At 52.6% G+C, this 18,922-nt stretch overlaps 6 protein-coding genes across 6 annotated transcripts; 3 read left to right on the top strand and 3 right to left on the bottom strand.

Annotated features, from left to right (window-relative positions):
- Nucleotides 1-1,351: 1,351 nt before the first annotated feature.
- G647_00776 (uncharacterized protein) lies at nucleotides 1,352-2,861 on the bottom strand (the record flags this gene model as incomplete). Its single annotated transcript, XM_008724179.1, has 2 exons — nucleotides 1,352-1,939; nucleotides 1,989-2,861. 2 exons carry the CDS (start codon nucleotides 2,859-2,861, stop codon nucleotides 1,352-1,354), a joined length of 1,461 nt encoding a protein of 486 aa, XP_008722401.1.
- Nucleotides 2,862-4,967: 2,106 nt separating this feature from the next.
- Nucleotides 4,968-6,071, bottom strand: G647_00777 (uncharacterized protein; the record flags this gene model as incomplete). The annotated part of the gene is made up of 1 exon (XM_008724180.1): nucleotides 4,968-6,071. The coding sequence occupies one exon, from the start codon at nucleotides 6,069-6,071 to the stop codon at nucleotides 4,968-4,970; it is 1,104 nt and encodes a 367-aa protein (XP_008722402.1).
- Nucleotides 6,072-7,359: 1,288 nt separating this feature from the next.
- Nucleotides 7,360-8,474, top strand: G647_00778 (uncharacterized protein; the record flags this gene model as incomplete). The annotated part of the gene is made up of 2 exons (XM_008724181.1): nucleotides 7,360-7,859; nucleotides 7,952-8,474. 2 exons carry the CDS (start codon nucleotides 7,360-7,362, stop codon nucleotides 8,472-8,474), a joined length of 1,023 nt encoding a protein of 340 aa, XP_008722403.1.
- Nucleotides 8,475-8,958: 484 nt separating this feature from the next.
- On the top strand, nucleotides 8,959-9,301 carry G647_00779 (uncharacterized protein; the record flags this gene model as incomplete). Its single annotated transcript, XM_008724182.1, has 2 exons — nucleotides 8,959-9,162; nucleotides 9,230-9,301. The coding sequence occupies 2 exons, from the start codon at nucleotides 8,959-8,961 to the stop codon at nucleotides 9,299-9,301; spliced, it is 276 nt and encodes a 91-aa protein (XP_008722404.1).
- An 813-nt stretch (nucleotides 9,302-10,114) lies between these two features.
- G647_00780 (uncharacterized protein) lies at nucleotides 10,115-12,587 on the top strand (the record flags this gene model as incomplete). Its single annotated transcript, XM_008724183.1, has 2 exons — nucleotides 10,115-11,398; nucleotides 11,448-12,587. The coding sequence occupies 2 exons, from the start codon at nucleotides 10,115-10,117 to the stop codon at nucleotides 12,585-12,587; spliced, it is 2,424 nt and encodes an 807-aa protein (XP_008722405.1).
- A 2,996-nt stretch (nucleotides 12,588-15,583) lies between these two features.
- Nucleotides 15,584-17,547, bottom strand: G647_00781 (uncharacterized protein; the record flags this gene model as incomplete). Its single annotated transcript, XM_008724184.1, has 2 exons — nucleotides 15,584-15,829; nucleotides 15,886-17,547. The coding sequence occupies 2 exons, from the start codon at nucleotides 17,545-17,547 to the stop codon at nucleotides 15,584-15,586; spliced, it is 1,908 nt and encodes a 635-aa protein (XP_008722406.1).
- Between the last annotated feature and the right edge of the window lie 1,375 nt (nucleotides 17,548-18,922).

Here is an 18,922-nt window from a genome sequence, read left to right on the forward strand (position 1 = left end):
CCTCTATCAATGGAAGCACAGACTTACGATTGACAGGACAAGACGACGGCTGGATAAATCGTGATGCTTGCAGAAAGTGTTAGGCAAACACGGTTGACTTTCATTATTGCTGAGCTCTTTGTCCTCGCCCCAGGTTATCGTGGCCGAACACAGCTGAAGGAGACCGACTGTCGAGGTCAGACGGTGTCTGTCAACAAAGATATGCACGAGGACAGGGCGTTGTACTGACTCAGGCTTCCTATTGCAACATCCAGATTTCAGGTCAAGGCGTTCGAATTCGATGATGACCTGGGCTAGACACCACTCCTCGCGCATGTCTGTCCCAACTCGCTATTGAGGTCGGAAGAATTTCATTCTCGTTCAGGCTACCTTCTTTCGGCCGTTTGTGCTGCAGAGCTCTAGTGTACTATGTCGTGAAAATGAGCAAGGGTAGAGAAGAGTCGGTCTACATGAACTACAGGGCTGTTGGGCGGCTTGGGGCTGAACGGTCGATCGATAGGGCCGCTTAGAGCACTTAAAATCAGTACCGTAAAAGGCCCCGCGCGAATAGCTTCCTGAAGCGTAGGAACCCATTTCATTGCGCACGCACCTCTCACCTCCCTAGTCCTCAAACCCATTCAGGTCGGCTGAATGATCAGTGAGCTTTCGATGGCAGCAATTGCCTCATGGTCAGGGTGTCGCCCTGCTACTGTAAGACGAAGGTTAATAAAGAGCAAGATGGAACGGAACCGCAGCTAACTATCGCATCAAGTGCGCAATTACACGAGGAGCACAAAGATGGATATCATGTTCAGGGCCATGACAAGCAGACTTCTCCGATAAAAGAATGATATGATGCGGGCTCGAAACTCTGATTCGGTGAAGATGATTGCTCGCTTCTTCCCCTAGCTTTTAGGAAGTAATATGTTACGAGACTGAATAACGTTGCCTTTTCGGGTCACTGTTGTTGCGTGGATGCTACGAGTTGAGCGCTGTTTAGCTCTTCCTGCTCGTTGGCATCAGCTTGGTACTCCCGCTGCCTTCAAGCATCCGGTATACTTGTTCCTTGTTGGTTGCAGGTGCATCCACCCTTGTGAGCCGTGATAGCTGGCTCGTGTCACAGTACACAATACTGGGTTGCCAGGATAACGTATAACGCCTCGAGCCATGACAATCTGCGATCCACACTCTGCTTGAACATCATCTGGATCGCTCACATTCCTCGCCCTCTGACAGCATCACATAGACAAACATGTACAGGTCGTGAAAAGGGGTATCTGTATGCTGCAAACGCAAAATCGAAGGATGCACTGAATGCCGGATAAGGATGCTCACTCAACCGTTTCGATATTCAGAGGGCGTCGATATCGTGTCAGACTCTTCGCGAAGAAGCCCCGACGTCCTCGATGGCAACGACATCGGCCAATGGTGCATGCTTGAGGCCCGTTGAGGTCTCCGCCTTCGTGCACGCGATCAAGGCTTGGGTTCTCCACCGCGACTCGAGCCTCGCTCTCTTTGTGTCAAGTGCCAGTCGGAGATCGGTCTCCTGGCTGGTAAAGTCTCGATCGATCAGAGCAAGTTCTTTCTTCTGCTCTCTCTCCATGCATTCCATCTCCTTTTCCTTCTTCTCTAGAAATCTCTCGACTGCCTTTTTCTGCTTGCCTCGCAAGACATTGATCTTCGACGTGTGGAGCGTGTCCATGATGTCCCGCTCACGGTACTGCTGTGCCAGGTTGTGATAGTCTTTCTCGGTGACCTTACGCTCAGGTAGAACGGAATCAGTAGAGGCGCGTCCGGCGAGGAGCTCGACTGGAGTGGGAGGGGGAGTGGGATTCTGACAATAAGCCTCCATATGGCGTAAGCGCAACATGACGGCTCTCTTCTCCAAATCGTGCTCCGCTTCCATTTTCATTTCCTCCTCCAATTGACGCGCCTCGAGCTCTTCCGCTGCTCGCTCATTCTGTAGACGTCAGTCACAGCATTACAATTTGAATCGACCTTGGACTGACCTTTGCGGTTTGTTCGGCCAGCAAGCGCTGATGCTCTGCCTTCTTTAACGATTTGAGCGCCTCTCGCTGTGACCTCAGCTGCGACACCAACGATGTCTGAAATTCCAAGAACCGTGCCTTCTCTTCCAATTGTGCCATTCGCAGCTCGAGCAGTTCCTTGCATTCCATGCTTCTCTTGAGTGAATCTATGTCAATGAATGGCAGTGGGTCATGACTGGGTCTGACGGCAAAGGCTGGCGGTGACCACGAGCTCTTACTCGACTTGGCCGACGACGGACTCCTGATGTCGACGGAGATCGTCTCACTATCATGGCTCTCTGCATCACTGCTGATGCTAGTCAGGGTTGAAGAGCTTGTGAGACCTCCTGCCCTCTTCTTGCGAAACCCTGCCATCTTACGGAATCCCCTACTCAGAGGTGAGCCCCTCTTCCCGTCCTTCCTCGTTTCCGGCGAATGCGTGTCCGTAGTGGAGGGCGAACGATCTGAGATACACGCGGACCGTGTCACGTGTTGGTGTTCACCGGATGCGCACGAAGTAGAAGCGGTAGACTGAGACCGGGCGGGGCTTTGGTTGACAGAGTCCGAGGCAATTGTGATTGTCGATAGGGAAGAACGGATTCCATCAACATTGGCGGCTGGCTGGAAGGATAGGATGCCGAGGTTTTGTGCCTCGCTCGAGAGCTGGTCGTCGAGCTCATCTTCCGACGCTGTCGAGGGCAAGCGCAGAACCACGATGTTGTACAGAGTTTGATCGAATGCGTTTTTCCGAGTCGACCCTGGTTGCATTTCGAAGTAGTTTGGCTTCAAGTTCGGTTTGTCATTCGGTATTGAAGAGTCTCCTTCAAGAGGCCAAGGCCGGTCGACCGCCGTCATGCTGGTCAGGGTAAAGGACGAGCAAAGTCGAGTTGAGGGCTATCGCATTGCGTATTGGGCGGGATGACAGCACGGAAATCGACTGTGGTACAAACGAATCCTAGGACTGGCGGCTGCAGCGCGTGTGACTACAGGATGGATTCCCTGGATCTGCCAGCACGGTCGAGACCGAGGCGAGAGGGGCCAGCGGGTGGTGTGGGTCAACCGAGTCTGGAATTCGACATCAGCTACATGCAGTACAGACTTCAGGGAGACTTGAGTTGTGCCCTGAGTTGGAGCATGCAGTCTCCTTGCCCGGGTTGATGTGTGGTTACAATGAATAGACGATGAGGCGAGTTTTAGGTAGAGGCAATAACCGTGGATATCAACCTGGCGGAAAGAAAGTGAGACGGACCTGAGCAGCAAAAGCCCGTCCCGCAAAGCCACTTGCAAGCGATTTGCAGGTTTTGAAAACTGATTCGCTCTCTTGTTAAACGATCGGCACAAGCTTTAGAAATGAACGGTGAATGACCTCAAAGTAAGGAAGAAGTGACAAGTCTAGAATGATGATGGTTTGGAGACAAGTGTCCAGAGAGGCAGGAGCTGACCGTCATCTGAAGTGAAATTGAAAAGATGGGAATTGTTTCACGAGAAAACTATCAAGGAAGATTCTGTCCACGGGTACCTCGTACATGAAGTCCACATCACTTTCACTTTAAGATCCGAGGGCGGGTCAATCGTTCCAAACGGGAAAAGAGAAACTCTGAACAAGGTCGGAAACCAGCAAGTCCATGGACCAGGCTTTATGCGACGAGGCGAACGAGTCCACCCAGAGGAGCCACTTAGCGGTGCCACAGGTGCCACTAACGGTGCACATCACTCTGTGCATCCCTCTTGCAGCTCTCACAGCTCCCACAGCTCCCACAACTCGGTGTAACGACTGTTCGCTTCGAGACTCGCTAAGCCGGACAGGCAGGATGCCGGCCTGGAGCAAATAGGGCAGGGCCTTCTAGACGTCGCTAAACATAGGATTCCCTTTCTCCGACAAACTGCGGCAGTCTTGGGCATCCCTCACTTTGACTTCTACTATTATTCAGGCCCAGCTCGGAGTCATGACTATTCTTGCATCGAAGGCGGGGTTGGTTTTCACGCTTCTGGAATTTGAGTTGCTCGGCACCCGACGTTTTAAGATGGTGGCTTTAGTGGCTTGAGATGTACGATAGGATCTGCTGACCACTGAGCCCAAGTCTGCTCGCGATCGTGGGCGATGCGGCGCGCCATCCCGCGAAGTATGCCGGTACCATTGACCATTCGGGACCTCGAGTCCAACGATCCTCGATTCTGGCTCGCTTGCAGACGCACCTCTTGACGTGTTCCGAAGGACCAGCTTCTGGCACTCGTAGGCGTACTTCCCGCTCAACCCACGGCAGCATCAAGCTCTTCTCAAGCTTCTCCACCCATCTGAGGGCGTATACGTCACAAGGGGCTGTCGGGTGGCGCGATGGTGCGAGTGCAACTGCTTTCAAGCCTCGCGTATCGCAAATCGAGCTGGTCTGCCGTTCTGGTCCAATACCAGTGCAGACCACCCAGCTAACTGGTTCAACCCGTTCAACGTTGATCAAACTTAACCCCATTCTGACAGGCTCGGCCATGCACAATGCAAATCCCGGGCTGCTGGTGCGACAGCTGAGCCAATCCATCGAGACGCCCCGCGGCTCATGACTCTTATGTCTGGGTGTAGGTTCTTAAACCCCCTCAATATCTGCATTTGTGAATCTGCTACAGCCACCTACGCTCCAATTGCCCAAAACGATATTCGATACGATTCAGTCCTTCTCTTAGCGCACTCCCAGCTCCAGCAAGCGAAACCGTTTGTAAGCGATAGGAAATGCGGAGCGAAAATCACCGCATATGACACCTCTTTGCGGCAACGAAAGACATGCATTGATGGGCCCGACCGCCACCCCTGGCCCCGGTGAATAATCATACTCGTACAAGAGCTGTCGGGTGGCTCTGCCAGCTTGTAAGTGAGGACTTTATTCCCGAGGTGCTTCGTCGTGGTCATCCCATACGGCCCAGCTCCATTTCAAGGTCGAGTTCAGTGCTAGCTATACCCGTTCATAATCTTCACGACTCTCCTTCTGATGCTGAAGACCTTTGTTCCATCATTTCCGAATGTAGTACTGCCAGCTCAGGAACGATTAGACTCTCAATTTCCATACCCTCTGTGACGATGCCTCCCTCCAAATCTACCGGTTCTAGTTCTTGCTTGCGCTCTGCTTTTCCCACGAGGGCTTCCACTCCCGATAAACTCTTGGAGCGCCGTGTTTTGGGAACCCGGATCCATCTCTCTCCAGCGTCACGGGAGACAAAAACAACTTCCCATTTCCGTGTGGTCAACAAGTTGCCGATCACGAGGTCGTGTTGATAGCGTTCCAGAGCTTGCTCGGCCTTGGTCACAAGAAGGCTCGGATCTGTCTCCAATTTGAAGCTGACAATCATACTCCCTTTCGGAGCCCAAGAGTGTACCAAGTTACTGAGGAACTTGGGAACCGGATCCAGGTTGATGACCAATTGTCGGCCAGACCCTCCTCCTTCACGAGACTGGATCTTGTGCTCCTCCATTCTATCTCTGGGAATAAAGAAATCAGAGACAGCAGCAGCAAGATAGAACAGCGCCCGGCTCCCAAACGGCTGCATCAACGTTGCAAGACTGCGAAGTTCGAACATGTATTCAGTGACTGTTGTAAACGGCAGAAGCAGCAGCAATCTGCGGTCCTTTGCCAGGTGATACTGTTGCAAAACTCGACGCATCTTGTCTTGGTACTCCTTGCGCACAACTACTCGCCCACCATCTTCGGACTCTTCCATGAAGTCGAGGAAGCAGTTGGTGCTGTGGCTGTAATGTCGAGAGTACGGCAGGAGACTGAATTGTCGGTGCAGGAAAATGACCGCGTAGCCTTCCTGCAGGAAGTATTCGGCGGATGTAGCTCCGCGAGTTCCAGCAGAGAAGTTATCGATAAATCGGACAGTCTGGTTTTCAAGAGGGACGGTCGTACCTCCTGAAGTGACTAGAACGATCCGTCGGTCAGAAGCATTTTCCAGATGGTATTGTATAAATTCTCGAGCAAGCGCTTGATGTTTGGTCAAGGCTTTGGGCGAAGGGTTGTTCTGGAAATAGGCGCTCTCGATTTCGTCGTTCGCCGATATGCCGTTTGACTGAGACGACATGCTGATCGTCTGTTGACCGTATCAAGGAGTTGGTAAGTTGTTGTGGTTGGAGCTTGGTATGAGCTAATGGCAGTGAGAGCTCTATCTTGGCTTTCGCCAATAACACACTATTCGAGTGAGCTATCGTACTTGCTCGAGTAACGACTCACTGATTTTTCAAAGGTAAAATTGGTCAGTTAGGAAGGAATGGTGAAGTTCCTGTTGTCCGAAGCTCAATTTATTGGACTTCAACCTAGAGGATGAGAAATGCAGCGCAAACTCCATCATATCAACAGAACGAGAGGTATTCACCATCCTTTAGTGACTGCCATGGGGCTTCGTCACTGCATCCATGGTGCTATTGCTCATTCTCACGCTCACTAACAGTACTTGATTTGCTCAACGTTAAAACCGACACGGTGAGTGGTATTTGGGTAGGAAGAGCGATTCATGAGATATGCTGTTGTGCCGAGGTCTCGACAAGAAGGAATGCTGAATTGCCGAAGTCTCGCCGCCAGTAGCCGCTCCCTATGATGTCATTGGTATTTCGCCGGAGCATTTCCACCATATTGCACGTACTTAGGCTCGAGCGCTTCGCCGTATCTCTTGGCAAGGCTTTCAGCGAGGCTGATTGCCGAGCTCTACGATTGCTTCCCATCTGTTTTCGTATTCGGACATTTGTCTCCAGGACGACCACCCCTTTTGCCGTTATATCCTACAGCGGGTACACTAGCCTGTGACTGATGTTGAGAACCGCTCCATTTGCACCACCGCTAAGACCCTTCAAGCTAATTCTGCGAGGCAGCGTCGTTGGCTATGGCCAACCCTTCAATTAGGTTGCACGGTTCTCTGCAAGGCAACCACGAGGCACCCTTCCTTCGCCTACCTTTACTGGCAAATGTACTTACTGGCGTGCAACATGATTGTGAGCTTCAGTGTTTGCAATATCCCTGACGGGGAGTGTTTGCACCCTGACTCCATGTTATGGCTGATTTGCCGTGTGCTGGCGAAACAATTTACTGCCAGCGGCCCATGTTGTTCTCCCTATCCTTCCTCGTATTCGGCAGGTGGCCATACGTAGCAGGTGGCAGCAGGCGCTCCAACAGGCTGATTTCGATGTCATCGACCCCTTGATATCTTTGTTCCTCGCATAGAAGAACCTATGGTATCGGCGTTGCCACTGATGTGGTTGATATTGGTAACCTGGCTCTCACATATATAACCTCCAGGGCTTCGTCTCTCACCTCCGCCAGCGCAGACGCTCCGACTACCAGCAACCTCTTTCGACAAGCGCAACATTCCTGGAGTCATGGCTGTCCCCTCTGACATATCGTACTGGGTCTACAAGCCGACGAAGGGCGTCTCTATCGCATTTGCTGTCCTTTTCTTCATCTCCGGCGTTCTTCACGCATGGCAAAACAACCTGAAATATAAGGGTTCCTGGCGCGTTGGCTTCCTGTTCCCATGGGCGGCCGCGCTCTTTGTTGCTGGTCTTATCACACGAGAATACGGTGCCTACCATACCGATAACCTTGGTGTTTTCGTCGCCAGTACAGTGCTCTTGTTCATCGCACCACCAGTATACAACGGTGCCGATTACTTTATCTTTGGCCGATTGCTCTACTATGTTCCCTATTTATCTCCGATACATCCGGGACGAGTCTGGACAACTTTCGTCGCCCTAGATGCTATCGATGGAATCATCGCAGGCAATGGAGCCTCGTACGCTGCCAACACCGAGAACAGTCTGTCCAAGATCAAAATGGGAATCATCCTCGTCAAAGTGTCACTCTTTCTTCTACTAGGCATGTAAGTCAATTTCCCTCCCTTCACGAACCGCCGGTCTGGCGAGGAAATGGCGTGACGTGGGGTTGTCGATATGAGCTGATTTGAGTCTGGAGGTTCCTCGCATTTATCTACCTGATTGTCATCTTTCACCGCCGGTGCCTCAGGGCGAATGTCTTCTCACACAACGTCAAAGTCGTCGTGTACAGTCTCTACCTCTCTGCCTTCCTCATTCTCATCCGCAACACCTTTCGCACAGCAGCCTTCTTCTACCCGCCAGATTCGACAGCCAACGGCAAAGAGTGGATCTTCTGGGTTCTCGAAGTTGTACCAATGCTTTTGAACAGCTATCTCCTGAACGTCTATCCGCCTTTAAAATACCTACCACGCAACAATAAGATCTATCTTGCAATGGATGGGAAGACGGAGATTGAAGGGCCAGGCATGGTTGAAAATAGGCCTTTCCTCTTGACTCTTGTCGATCCTTTCGACCTCGTCGGACTGGCTACAGGTCAGGATAACAAGAATAGGTTCTGGGAACACGATGGCATTGGGGGGCCAGGAGGGTCTGCCCGGCATGCGAATGAGGATGAACCAGAATCTGTACATGCTAGCAAGGAGATTCATAGTAAGGCCTGAGCGGCATCCAACAGACGTGAGGATGGCAGCATGGATCTCGGTGTGAGGGATGAGTAGCCAGACGGTCTTGGCTGTGGTACATTTCAGTGTGGTTATTCTATGTGTCTCTACTGTGTAATTCATTTCCAACGGCAACTCGCATGAGCTCGGGTTCCGACGAAGCCCCCGGGAATTTAATCCGAACGGCCGAGATCACCCGAAAGCTTGACTTGAATGGAGGCTTCGAGAGAGGTGGATGCGAGTAGGCTCACTTACTCAGTGACCTCACACTCCATTCCACCTTCTCCTTGTTTTGCTTCTCGGATTTGCATATCGCGCTGACACGTGGTGCGCCGTGTTGCGTCATGGTTCACGTAAATTATAAGATGCCCGAACCAGGCGCAACTGAAGTCACGCCTTTCCTGCCTCTGTTTAGCGACTCTAACGAATTTATCTTGACACCAGCTTAGCTACCCATTCGTACCACCAGCTTCTCCCTCCAAAGATGGCGGACCGAACACAAGACAAGACTCAAAGCGCCGTTGGCGATGCCAAGGGTATCTTGAAGGGTATCAAGGGCGCAGGCGACGCGATTCGTGGCACGGTTAACGAATCCATCGACACAGCCTTCAATGACCGAGAAGGAGAAGTCAAGAATAAGGCAATCAAGGAGAAAGGACAGTCAGACGTGCTGCGCGCTGATGAGCAAGTTGGTGCGACTGCCCTGCGCCTGTTGCGCCTACAATATCAACAATCGTACTGATGCGTTTGAACAGGAGGAAAAACCGCTACCGGTCCCACCACAGCCACAGGAGGACCAAGAACTGCCGGTCATACCACAGCCATAGGAGGACCAGGAACTACCGGTCATTCCACAGCCATAGGAGGAACGACAACTGGCGCTGGGGCGCATTCGGGAGGTGTGGGCAATATGAGCAGCCTTCCAGCTCAGAATCATCCTGATACCACAGCCACTTATGCGAATCAGAGATTTTGATTGGGGACAGCCATAGCACAGCTGGAAATAACCGAGCAGCGTGAGACAAACATAGCGGAGTTGAACACGGAACACTTTGAACAGCATGAATCAAATCGTCTCACTTTGTGCCCTGGCTCACCGCAAGAAAAGGTCTTCCATGGTCTTCAGCAAGCCGGCACGAAGATAAGCAGGTCGTCGATCGCGTGCAAGACAGTGGCGGTTACCACAGGGTGACCTGCGTTTTGTTCTTTTAGTCGACCTCAGCAGTTGTCTTTTACCAATCAACACTAGGAGCCTGATCGATCTGACCGGATTGATCTCTTGTTTGCTCGACAGATTGTATGTTTTCTCAGTTGTCATTGCCTTGTCAAAAAGTCCTACTTGCACATATTTGATTTTTCGTTTCTATCTCCTTCACCATTCCCTCCTTGCGTTCTCAACTACACGGCTGACCGCAGCATGACCTCATACGCGCCAGCAATATCTGGCTGCGATCGCTTGAACCTGTTAGCTATACTCGCTTTACGCGCTTTTCGGTGTCTCGGTCTGTTAAATCAACTCAAAGATATCTGATCCTTATCCCTACCAACTCCTTTTCTTCTGATACGCATTTCATAGCTGCTTCAACTGGCTCATTACACTCCACCATACCCGTAAAATGTCGATTGCCACCAACAGCACCATGGAGCCATTACCTCCTGATGACTCCAGTGTCGAAACTGGGTGTTCGGCAAGTACGACGACCTCTCCGATCACACCAGGTACAGGGAATATTGGTTCCTGCTCCTCGCGCTCAGATTCCCGACAATTCCCAAATGCCCTGCCAGCCCAGATTAGCCTTGCGCAACATCATCACGCCCACCCACACCCAGGCTGTATCTTACCATCATCCATACCAACCCCTGGACATGCCAATAAAGACCAAGAAGCTCGAAACCATCTACAGCTCATCCCTCGCGTGTCTGCGGCTGACACTCAGTCGGATGGAGAGGTCGAAGAAATCAGGACAACTCCACTGTTCACCCACAAAGTCAGAATGGTAATGGAGAATGGGAGGGGACCATTGGCAGCTGCCGGGTCCGCCAGCGATATATTCCAGCAGTACGGTCTCCTTGGGGTTCGTGAAAGAACCTACGGTTCCCGACATCCAGATATGTCCAACACACTCTCGGTGGAACAAAATCTGGTCTATGCAAACATGAACGCTCCTTGGTCCGTATACATCTGTGGCTCCCAGGGAACGGGAAAAAGCCACTCTCTGTCATGCCTGCTGGAGAACTCCCTCCTGACATCGTCTCTTGCTGGAAACAATCCAAACCCACTGGCAGGATTGGTCTTCCATTATGACAGATTTACGAGTTACGAGAGCACCCAGCTTTGCGAGGCGGCATATCTGTGTTCTGCGGGCGTCCAGGTACGCGTCCTCGTATCTCCCAGCAATGTTCATGCCATGCGAAAGCTTTACAGACACTTACCAGGCTTGCCTGCCGCCACGCCACGGCCCGAAGTCATACCCTTATATTTCCAGGAGCACCAGCTCAACGTCTCGCGGTTGATGACACTGATGGCTGCCAACGGAGAGAAGGGTGTCCCATTATACATGGAAGTCCTTTTCAAGATCCTCCGCGACATGTCCACTGAAAACAAGGGTGAAGGCCGTCTGGACTACCTCGACTTCAAACAGCGGCTGGCAAGACAGGCATTTAGTGCTCAGCAGAGAACTCCCCTAGAGATGCGCCTTGCGTTATTGGAGTCGTTTCTCGCCCATAAGCAGCAATCAGAACGATCCACGGCTCGTCTGAACCGTCTCTTCAATTCTGCTCAAGGAACGCTCACCATCGTTGATCTGAGCTGTCCATTTGTCAACGAAAACGATGCCTGTGCTCTTTTTACGATCTGCTTGTCACTGTTCATGGAACATCGGGGCGATTGTGGCCGGATCATCGCGCTTGATGAAGCACATAAGGTGTGTAATGCTGTATTTCACGCAAGGGTAAGTCGCTAATCCTTCGCAGTTCTTGACCCAGTCGGGAGAGGCCGAGAAACTCACTGAGCAGCTAACATCTATTGTCCGCCAACAACGACATCTCGGAACGCGGATCATCATTGCTACACAGGAACCTACACTGGCTCCCAGCCTCCTTGATCTTTGCAATGTCTCGATTGTTCATCGGTTCAATTCTCCAGCTTGGTTCGAGGTCCTACGTCGACATTTAGCCGGTGCTCATCTTTGCCACGACCATAGAGACCCAGCGCTCTTCGAGATGATCATCGGTTTGAAGACCGGTCAAGCCTTGGTGTTCTGTCCCTCTGCCATGCTAGACGCCTCAGCCGAAGAGGGAGTTCGTCGTCTCAATGATGCTTTCATTCGGATACAGATTCGGAACCGAGTGACCGCTGACGGAGGGAGGAGCATTCTGGCCTCCGACGACATACAGAGAATAGAGAGAGAAGATATCCCTATGGAAGAGCTTATCGTGCCTTTCAGTGCCGCTCCGCGTTCTCTAAAGGCAGTGGCCGCGCCGGAACGGTTTACATCGTATCATCAGAATCATGATTCTGTGGACGCATCCAGCTCAGCGGTTACGAATGATACAGGTACTCAACCGTCACTTCGCGACAACAAGGCAAGGTTGATGTCAGAGGACCAGGATGAGGAATTCGTCGACACCTTGAGCTCAGCAGGCACGGACGATACACACCCGCCAGTTACCAACAATGCAGCGCGAAGTCCCTCCACTATCAATGACCATGGTCCGGAGCGGCGGTATCCCTTACGAACATCTCGCCCCCGAGCAATCATGGCTTCCCCAGTACCAGCAGTGGCAGAGCCAGACCCGCAGGCTGTGGCCTCAGCTTCGCGTCCGCGTCTAGCCCCCGCTTCGGCTCCAGCGAAGTCCGTCACAACGCGATCCAGAACGAATATCAGCCAAGACGTGGCCAGCGTACATGTGCAGGACGCGATAACGGCTCTCCTAAAGGATAGACCCAACACCCTCAAATTTACGGCGGTTCGTGAACAAGCCGCCAGGTCTGCCGGCCTGCCAGAGGGATTCTTTACAAGCACAGAGATCTGGACAAGGTGGTCCAGATGCAAGATCCGCGAGCTAGTGGTCAGTATCTTTCTCTATGTTCGACTAGCTTCTGTAAGCTAACAGCTGCGTTAGGACGAGTATGTCAAGGCCCATCAAGTCCCGCCACCGATTATGAAGGGTTGAAAATAAATTAGAAAGTTGTCCCGATTTGCTGGCAACCTGAAATGCCTAGTGCAAAAGACGCATCCAAGTCTTCGGAATAGGACACATGCTGGAGACACAAAGGCGGAGATAGCGTGGAAGGTTGGATTGGAGGGTCGACTCAAACGTGTAGAACAGACTGACTTACTATGCATCTTGGATCCGATGATGGCATGGAACGGATGGAAGACCGGACTGTTGAGCCCAGCACCAAGAACACAGCAAGGCACGGCTGGAGAGCGACCTGGATACCTGAAGTGATACTCACCGCTGCTGCAACTGGCTGAAAGACAATACCCATGTCGAGGCTGGTCACTGTTGTGTCAGACGTGCATGGAATCAGAGATATCAGCGACGAGTCGACGAGGTTTGACAAGTATTGTGCTCGTTTTATCGAGAGGAATCACGCAACCAGCTTGTATGTACAGTATGCGTGCAGCACGGCGAACAGTTCAAAAGAGAGATACGGCGTCCAGTACGGAGTACACCACTGAGCAGTTCAATCGGCATGCCTGAACGCTGGCTGGAGTGGAAGACGCAGGAATGAGCTTTCCCGTAAGTTACGGCACGATCTCGAGGTATCCTCCTTCTCCCCATGACCGGCACCCGTACTATTTCCGTGGCGGTTGGAGACAGTGGTGTACCTAGGTACGGAGTACATAGTCCTGGGTACTACTTACCTCGTCCGTATGAACCTATTTGCGACTCCATTCCGCATCACATCCCAGGTACCGCTTACCAGAACCACTTACCGCTTGGCTTGCTCATAAAGACAAATCAAGGGATTCCAATTCCAATCGTTTGCAGTATTGGACGCATAAGTACTCCGTACAGAAGGTGATTCTCCATACGGAGGACTTTCAACATACTCCATCCTTCCCAATCCGTAATCTCTCCTCAAACGTCAAAGCCAAGACCTCCCCTCCCAAGAGCGAAGGGGAGCTTTCTGGCGCAATTTCAAGATATCTGGGCGCAATCTTGTCCGACAGGGCTGCAATCAGTGGCTTGGGGTCCGGCTCTTGCCGGTCGAAAGGCTATTCATTCACGGAGGGCTAGCGAGACTTCGACTCACACAGGAAGGAGTAAGTGTGTACTCCGTACAGTATGATTAAGTGCTGCCCATGGCTGCCGTAGGAGAGATTGCGATCTTGGACGAACAACGTTACAGTGATGGAATCGACAGGACTCAGGACTCCATGAAAAAGGGGCTCCGAGAGAGGATCGTGTCACGCGTCATGCGTCACGTGTCACGTATCATATGTGGCAATTGAACACTGTCAGTGTGCAGTAGTACTGCGGATCCTGGCCGTGCGGTGGGCGTGGGTGGTGCATGTCGCCGTCGCTGGGAGGAGATAGAGGAGTGAGTCGATGTCAAGGGGTAATGCAGAAATCTACTCCCGAGACCATAGTAGTAAGCAGTGAGCGGTGGGGTGGACAGCAAGCACTCTATCTCTGTGCGGGGCGTGTGTCCTGGCCACGGACGTTGCTTTGCCTCTCGGGAGATACTTATGTACAGTGTTTTTGCGGAGCGCTGGAGGCGACCGGGACGGACGACCGAGTACGAGGTGCTGGTATGGTAGTGTGTGGCTTTGCGTGAAGCACAAACGCCTGGTCTAGGAATTGCTGCAGTATGTACGGGGTACGGAGTACTACTGATGTACTATGTGCAGGACACAATCATCCTACTCATTCCTCGTGTACCCAGTACTGAATATGGAGTGCTACCCAGAGCACGGAGTAATGTCTGAGACAATCAGACTTCTCCTCCAGTAGCGAGTACTGAGTACGCGCCGGAAGGACAGGTGAATATTGAAAGGGGCGTCCGACTGTCTGCCAAAATGCGAAGTGGAAGTGAGGTGAAGTACTCCGTAAAGTACTCCGGATAATAAATCAAAGTGCGTGGCACTCGACAGTACTCCATACTGCGTACATACGATGTGATCTGATGTGATCTGATGTGATCTGATGCGATGCGATGCGACAGGATGCAACATGACAAAATAAGACAGATCATCCAATATTCCATCAGCGATCAGGCCATGATGCTTCGGACGTGTGACAAAAGAGTCATGCATTACGGACTACTCCAGTCAACACTTCACCAACACCACCCAACACATGACGTGCCTCTGGTAAGGACTGAGGGATTCAAAGCCAAGCGCGTGACCGCCGCCGCCGATGCAACCAAACCAGACCAAACCAAGCCAAGCCAAGGCAGCGGCCGATCGACTGGGCGGCGCGAGGGAAGATTAATTGACCCTCACGGCCCCAAGGAAGGGCACAAAGGGCCAGCCCGGTGTGTGGCCTCGGACGCGTCGATCAACGACGCCGCCTCATAACGCGCGTTGCAGGACAGAAATCCAGGTGGCACGGGTGGCAGGATGTTGTGCAGCGTTTCACGAAGTGGGCGGGAAATTGGGTCCCGAAGCTTGTCGCTGGTGTCAAGGCGACGCCAAGTACTGGTCGTAATTTCAGGGCCCGGGTGGGTTGGCGATAACGGCGGTACGTACTCCGTACTATGATCGATGGTCTGGCTTTGCGCAGCCGAAACCGAAACCTCGGGGGCATGAAGCGGCGGCGAGTCCGTGCTGTAGCGAGAGGCTACACAGGTGCTGTACATAGGTGGTGGAGGCCGCGGCGGCGAGGATGGAGCATTAGGAAGTTCACTGGGTATAAGATGTGTATGAAGAAGACTATACACCAGGTACATAGATCGGGTCGAGGCTTGCTCCAAAAGGGGGAATTAAGAAAGATATTCTTCGCGGTGTAAAAGTCATCAAAGCCTCGCTCATTATATATGCAAACCCCAGGTATGCTATTCAATATGCAGCAGCAGCCCCCAGGCTGTCGTCACTTTTTAGTGTTGGTATCAGGAACTGGACATGACATTATGTTGCGTACAACGCCTCTTCCCTTTAATGCTTGTTTTGGTGCACGGGATGTAGCTTGCCCTTCTTCGCCAGCTTGTGGGAGATGCCATTGCCCTCGGCATATTCGGTGGGCACCTCCGGCCACTGATCGACGCCATCGAGCATGGCAAGAGCCATGCCGCCAGCCATGTGTGTCTGAACGTGGCAGTGGAAGAGGAAGGCGCCGGGGTTGACGACTTGATAGCGGATCACCATCCAGGTGCTGTTTTGCTCGTTGGGTGTTGTGGTATACTGTGACACGAAATGTTAGCTCGTTGACTCATTTTCATTCCGGAAGGCAAACTTACCCCATCGCGCAGAGGTGGGTTCTGGAAGTTGAACGTGTTGGCAGGAAGAGCTGCCGCCGCCTCAGCGACAGTGTTCCATGTCCAGTTGCCGACACCCTTGCCCAGGACGTACGCCTTGTTGGAGTGCTTGTGCATTGGGTGAGGTTGAGCCAGAGGTCCTTGGGTTCGGATGACCAAATCAACCCACGAGCCGTTGGTGGTCTTGAGGATAAGATCACTTTCGGTGACGCTATCTGGGTCTTCGAAAAGGAGAGGCTGTTGGTCTTCCAGCTCTTCCGAGAAACCCTGCACGCCACTGAGGGTCCACTGGTAGGCTCCGGCGGGCTGACCGAGCTTCTTGATGTTCATTTGGTAAGTGACGTCGGCAGTGGGCGCTGGGGCCGACGGAGGATAGGGAGCGGCCAAATTGTCGTTGAACGGGACGAACGTTGTGGTGTTGACACCGGCGAAGTTCATGATAGCCAACGCATTCGGATCCTCTGACGCGGGTCCCGTCGAGTCCTTGTAGCTCAGGACAGCAAAGCCACTAAGGACTTGATTGAGACCATTGTTCGCAACGCGAATAGCGTACTGGGCCGGAGCTTGGTTGAGCTCGATCAGGACCGAGTATCTGTCGCCGTTGTTGACAACCACTTGGTCCACGAGTTGGGGCGTAACATAGCCGCCGTCGACACCGTAAACCCACATTCTGTGTCCATCAATGGTGAATTTGAGCAACTCGTATCCACCAGGGTTGATGAATGTGAGGGCAGCAAAGCCTTTTGCGGGATCCACTGTGATGACTTCGGTCGGCCCGGACGAGGGTGTGCAGTCAAAGTAGGCATCGGATGGGAGCGTCTCGATGTTGAAGGTGAAGTTGCCTTGCGTGGCTGGCAGATTGGGAGGCAAGCAGCCCTTGTCGGTAATCTCAGATGGGCTCACTGCAGCAAGCAGGGGAGCAACTTTGGGGCTCGTATACGCAGTCAACTCATCCCGGGACAGGCAGATCTGCGAGCCCTTGCCGTTGATGATGATGGCGTCAGCGCAAGCAAAGTCGATGTTGGCATCTTGTTCCTGCTGGTGCAGTTCCGCCGAGGTGTACTTGTTGTAGTCCGAGATGAAGACAGTCTGCAACTCATCGTCTGCAGCTGACATCAAATCCTGGAAATAAGGATCATCGTTGATCAAGCTGAACGGCTTATCGTCCTTGGAGGCGGGAGAAATTATGATGGCGCCGTACAGGCCATCCATGATCTGCGATCGGTAGTGGGCATGGTAAAAGTAGACGCCCGAGGCGTCAGCGGTCCATTTGTACAAGAAGGAAGAGCCGGGGGCGATGGCGTGTTGCGTGAGACCGGGAACACCGTCTGACCATGGCGTGCCCTGTTGAACAATACCGTGGAAGTGAATCGTAGTTGCATCGGGAAGTTCATTGTGAACAAGGAATTCCACACTCTGGCCGACCGTCATCTTCAGGGGAGGGCCAGGGAAAGTGCCGTTGGTCATGATCATCTTGCGCGGTGTGCCGCCAACCGGGGAATAGTCTTCCCATGTTAACGTAACCTCAAAGTGAACGACATCTGCTCTTCTATCAAGCGAATGCGACGATGATGAAGGGGCAGCGGTGCTGAAGACAGCGAGCGAGAGGCAGGAGATGATGGCGAGGAGCCGTGAGAAAGCCATTGTGGCAATAGGGTGTCAACCCGAACAACAAACAACGAGGGTGGATCCTGTGCAAAGATGAAAAATGTAAGAGGGTAGAATGAATGGAGGTACGGATGGAAGCATATGAGTATGAGGACGAGGTTGGGGACGATGATAATAAATCACGGCCGGCTGCATATCACTCACCCAAGACTACCCATGTCTGACTGCAGCTTCTAGGCTGAGACAGGGATGGTGATAGGAAGGCGGGAATTTTCGACGCCACGATGGGCTGGATGCTGCCACCAGGATTGATGCTGAAGGACCCGACAAAAACACTGTTCCTAACCTGTCGGTTAGCGTCTTAGCAGTGGCATTGGTTCTTGGGCTGACCAGGGTCCGCTGGATATGGGGACTTGCATGACTGGAGACACCATCCCGGCGTTGACGGCCGCTTTTCGGTATCGCGTGGTTTGCTAGGATGCAAACTGGCCGCAGCCGCACCATATTTGGAGTATTCAACACGAGCAATGCCTCGCAGCACACCCCGTCGAAACCTGCTTGTCACCGAGGTGCTAGTTGAGGCTGACACACATTGAAGGGAGTGAGGTCATCCATCAGAGCATCGAGCATGGCTGTCTGGAACCGAGGCTCGGCGTAATCTGTGATGATACATTTGATGGTAGACAAGACGTCCCCCACAATCTAACAATGATCGGCTGCCGACGGTTGATCGGTACCCTGGGGCTGGGTGTGTTGAAGTTGCGCGGCTGAAAGTTTCTGAAGGGAATCAGGGACATGGTATGCCAGCTGTGACAAGCGATTGACCGCGCCGCAGGTGCCAAGGCAGCAACTCCAGTTTTGGCGAGTCCCCTTCAGAGTGTGCAGGAGCGGAGGGTGGATGCTGCAGGTTCTCCCAAGCCCGGCTAGGCATTCAAAGGACCAAAAGCGCCGAAAGACAAATTCCTTGTGACTGGTCAAGTCATCTCCCGCAGCCACTGCCAAGAACGGCCGACAACCTTAGAACATAGGCGCTAGCTGTCAACCGTGATGGCTGGACCGCCTTGTCAGAGTGAACGAGATTTAAGGAAGCGAAGTCGGCTTGGTATAGACTTGGCTCTGCTGAGATGATTGTCGAGCGGTGAATCGACTCGACCAACACGTTCGCGATCGCCGCCGTCATCCATTATCAAGCTTGCTTTGCTTCCTTTCTGGGCGGTGTTCAAGCTCTACGCCATCTGCTCCACCTCCTCTTCTTCTTTCTGCGCCGTCACATTAGCGGAAGAGGCGACTTTGTCATCTGCGTTCTGACAGCCAAGTCGGCCAGGGCCAGAATCAGTCTTGGGCTCCGAGGCAGCAGATGGGCGAGCAGCATGAGAAGGACGACTTCTTGTTTTGCGTGGGTGGAGGGGGG

The sequence above is a fragment of the Cladophialophora carrionii genome (genome assembly GCF_000365165.1).
Source record: "Cladophialophora carrionii CBS 160.54 unplaced genomic scaffold supercont1.1, whole genome shotgun sequence".
In the NCBI taxonomy this organism is placed as follows: Eukaryota; Fungi; Ascomycota; class Eurotiomycetes; order Chaetothyriales; family Herpotrichiellaceae; genus Cladophialophora; species Cladophialophora carrionii.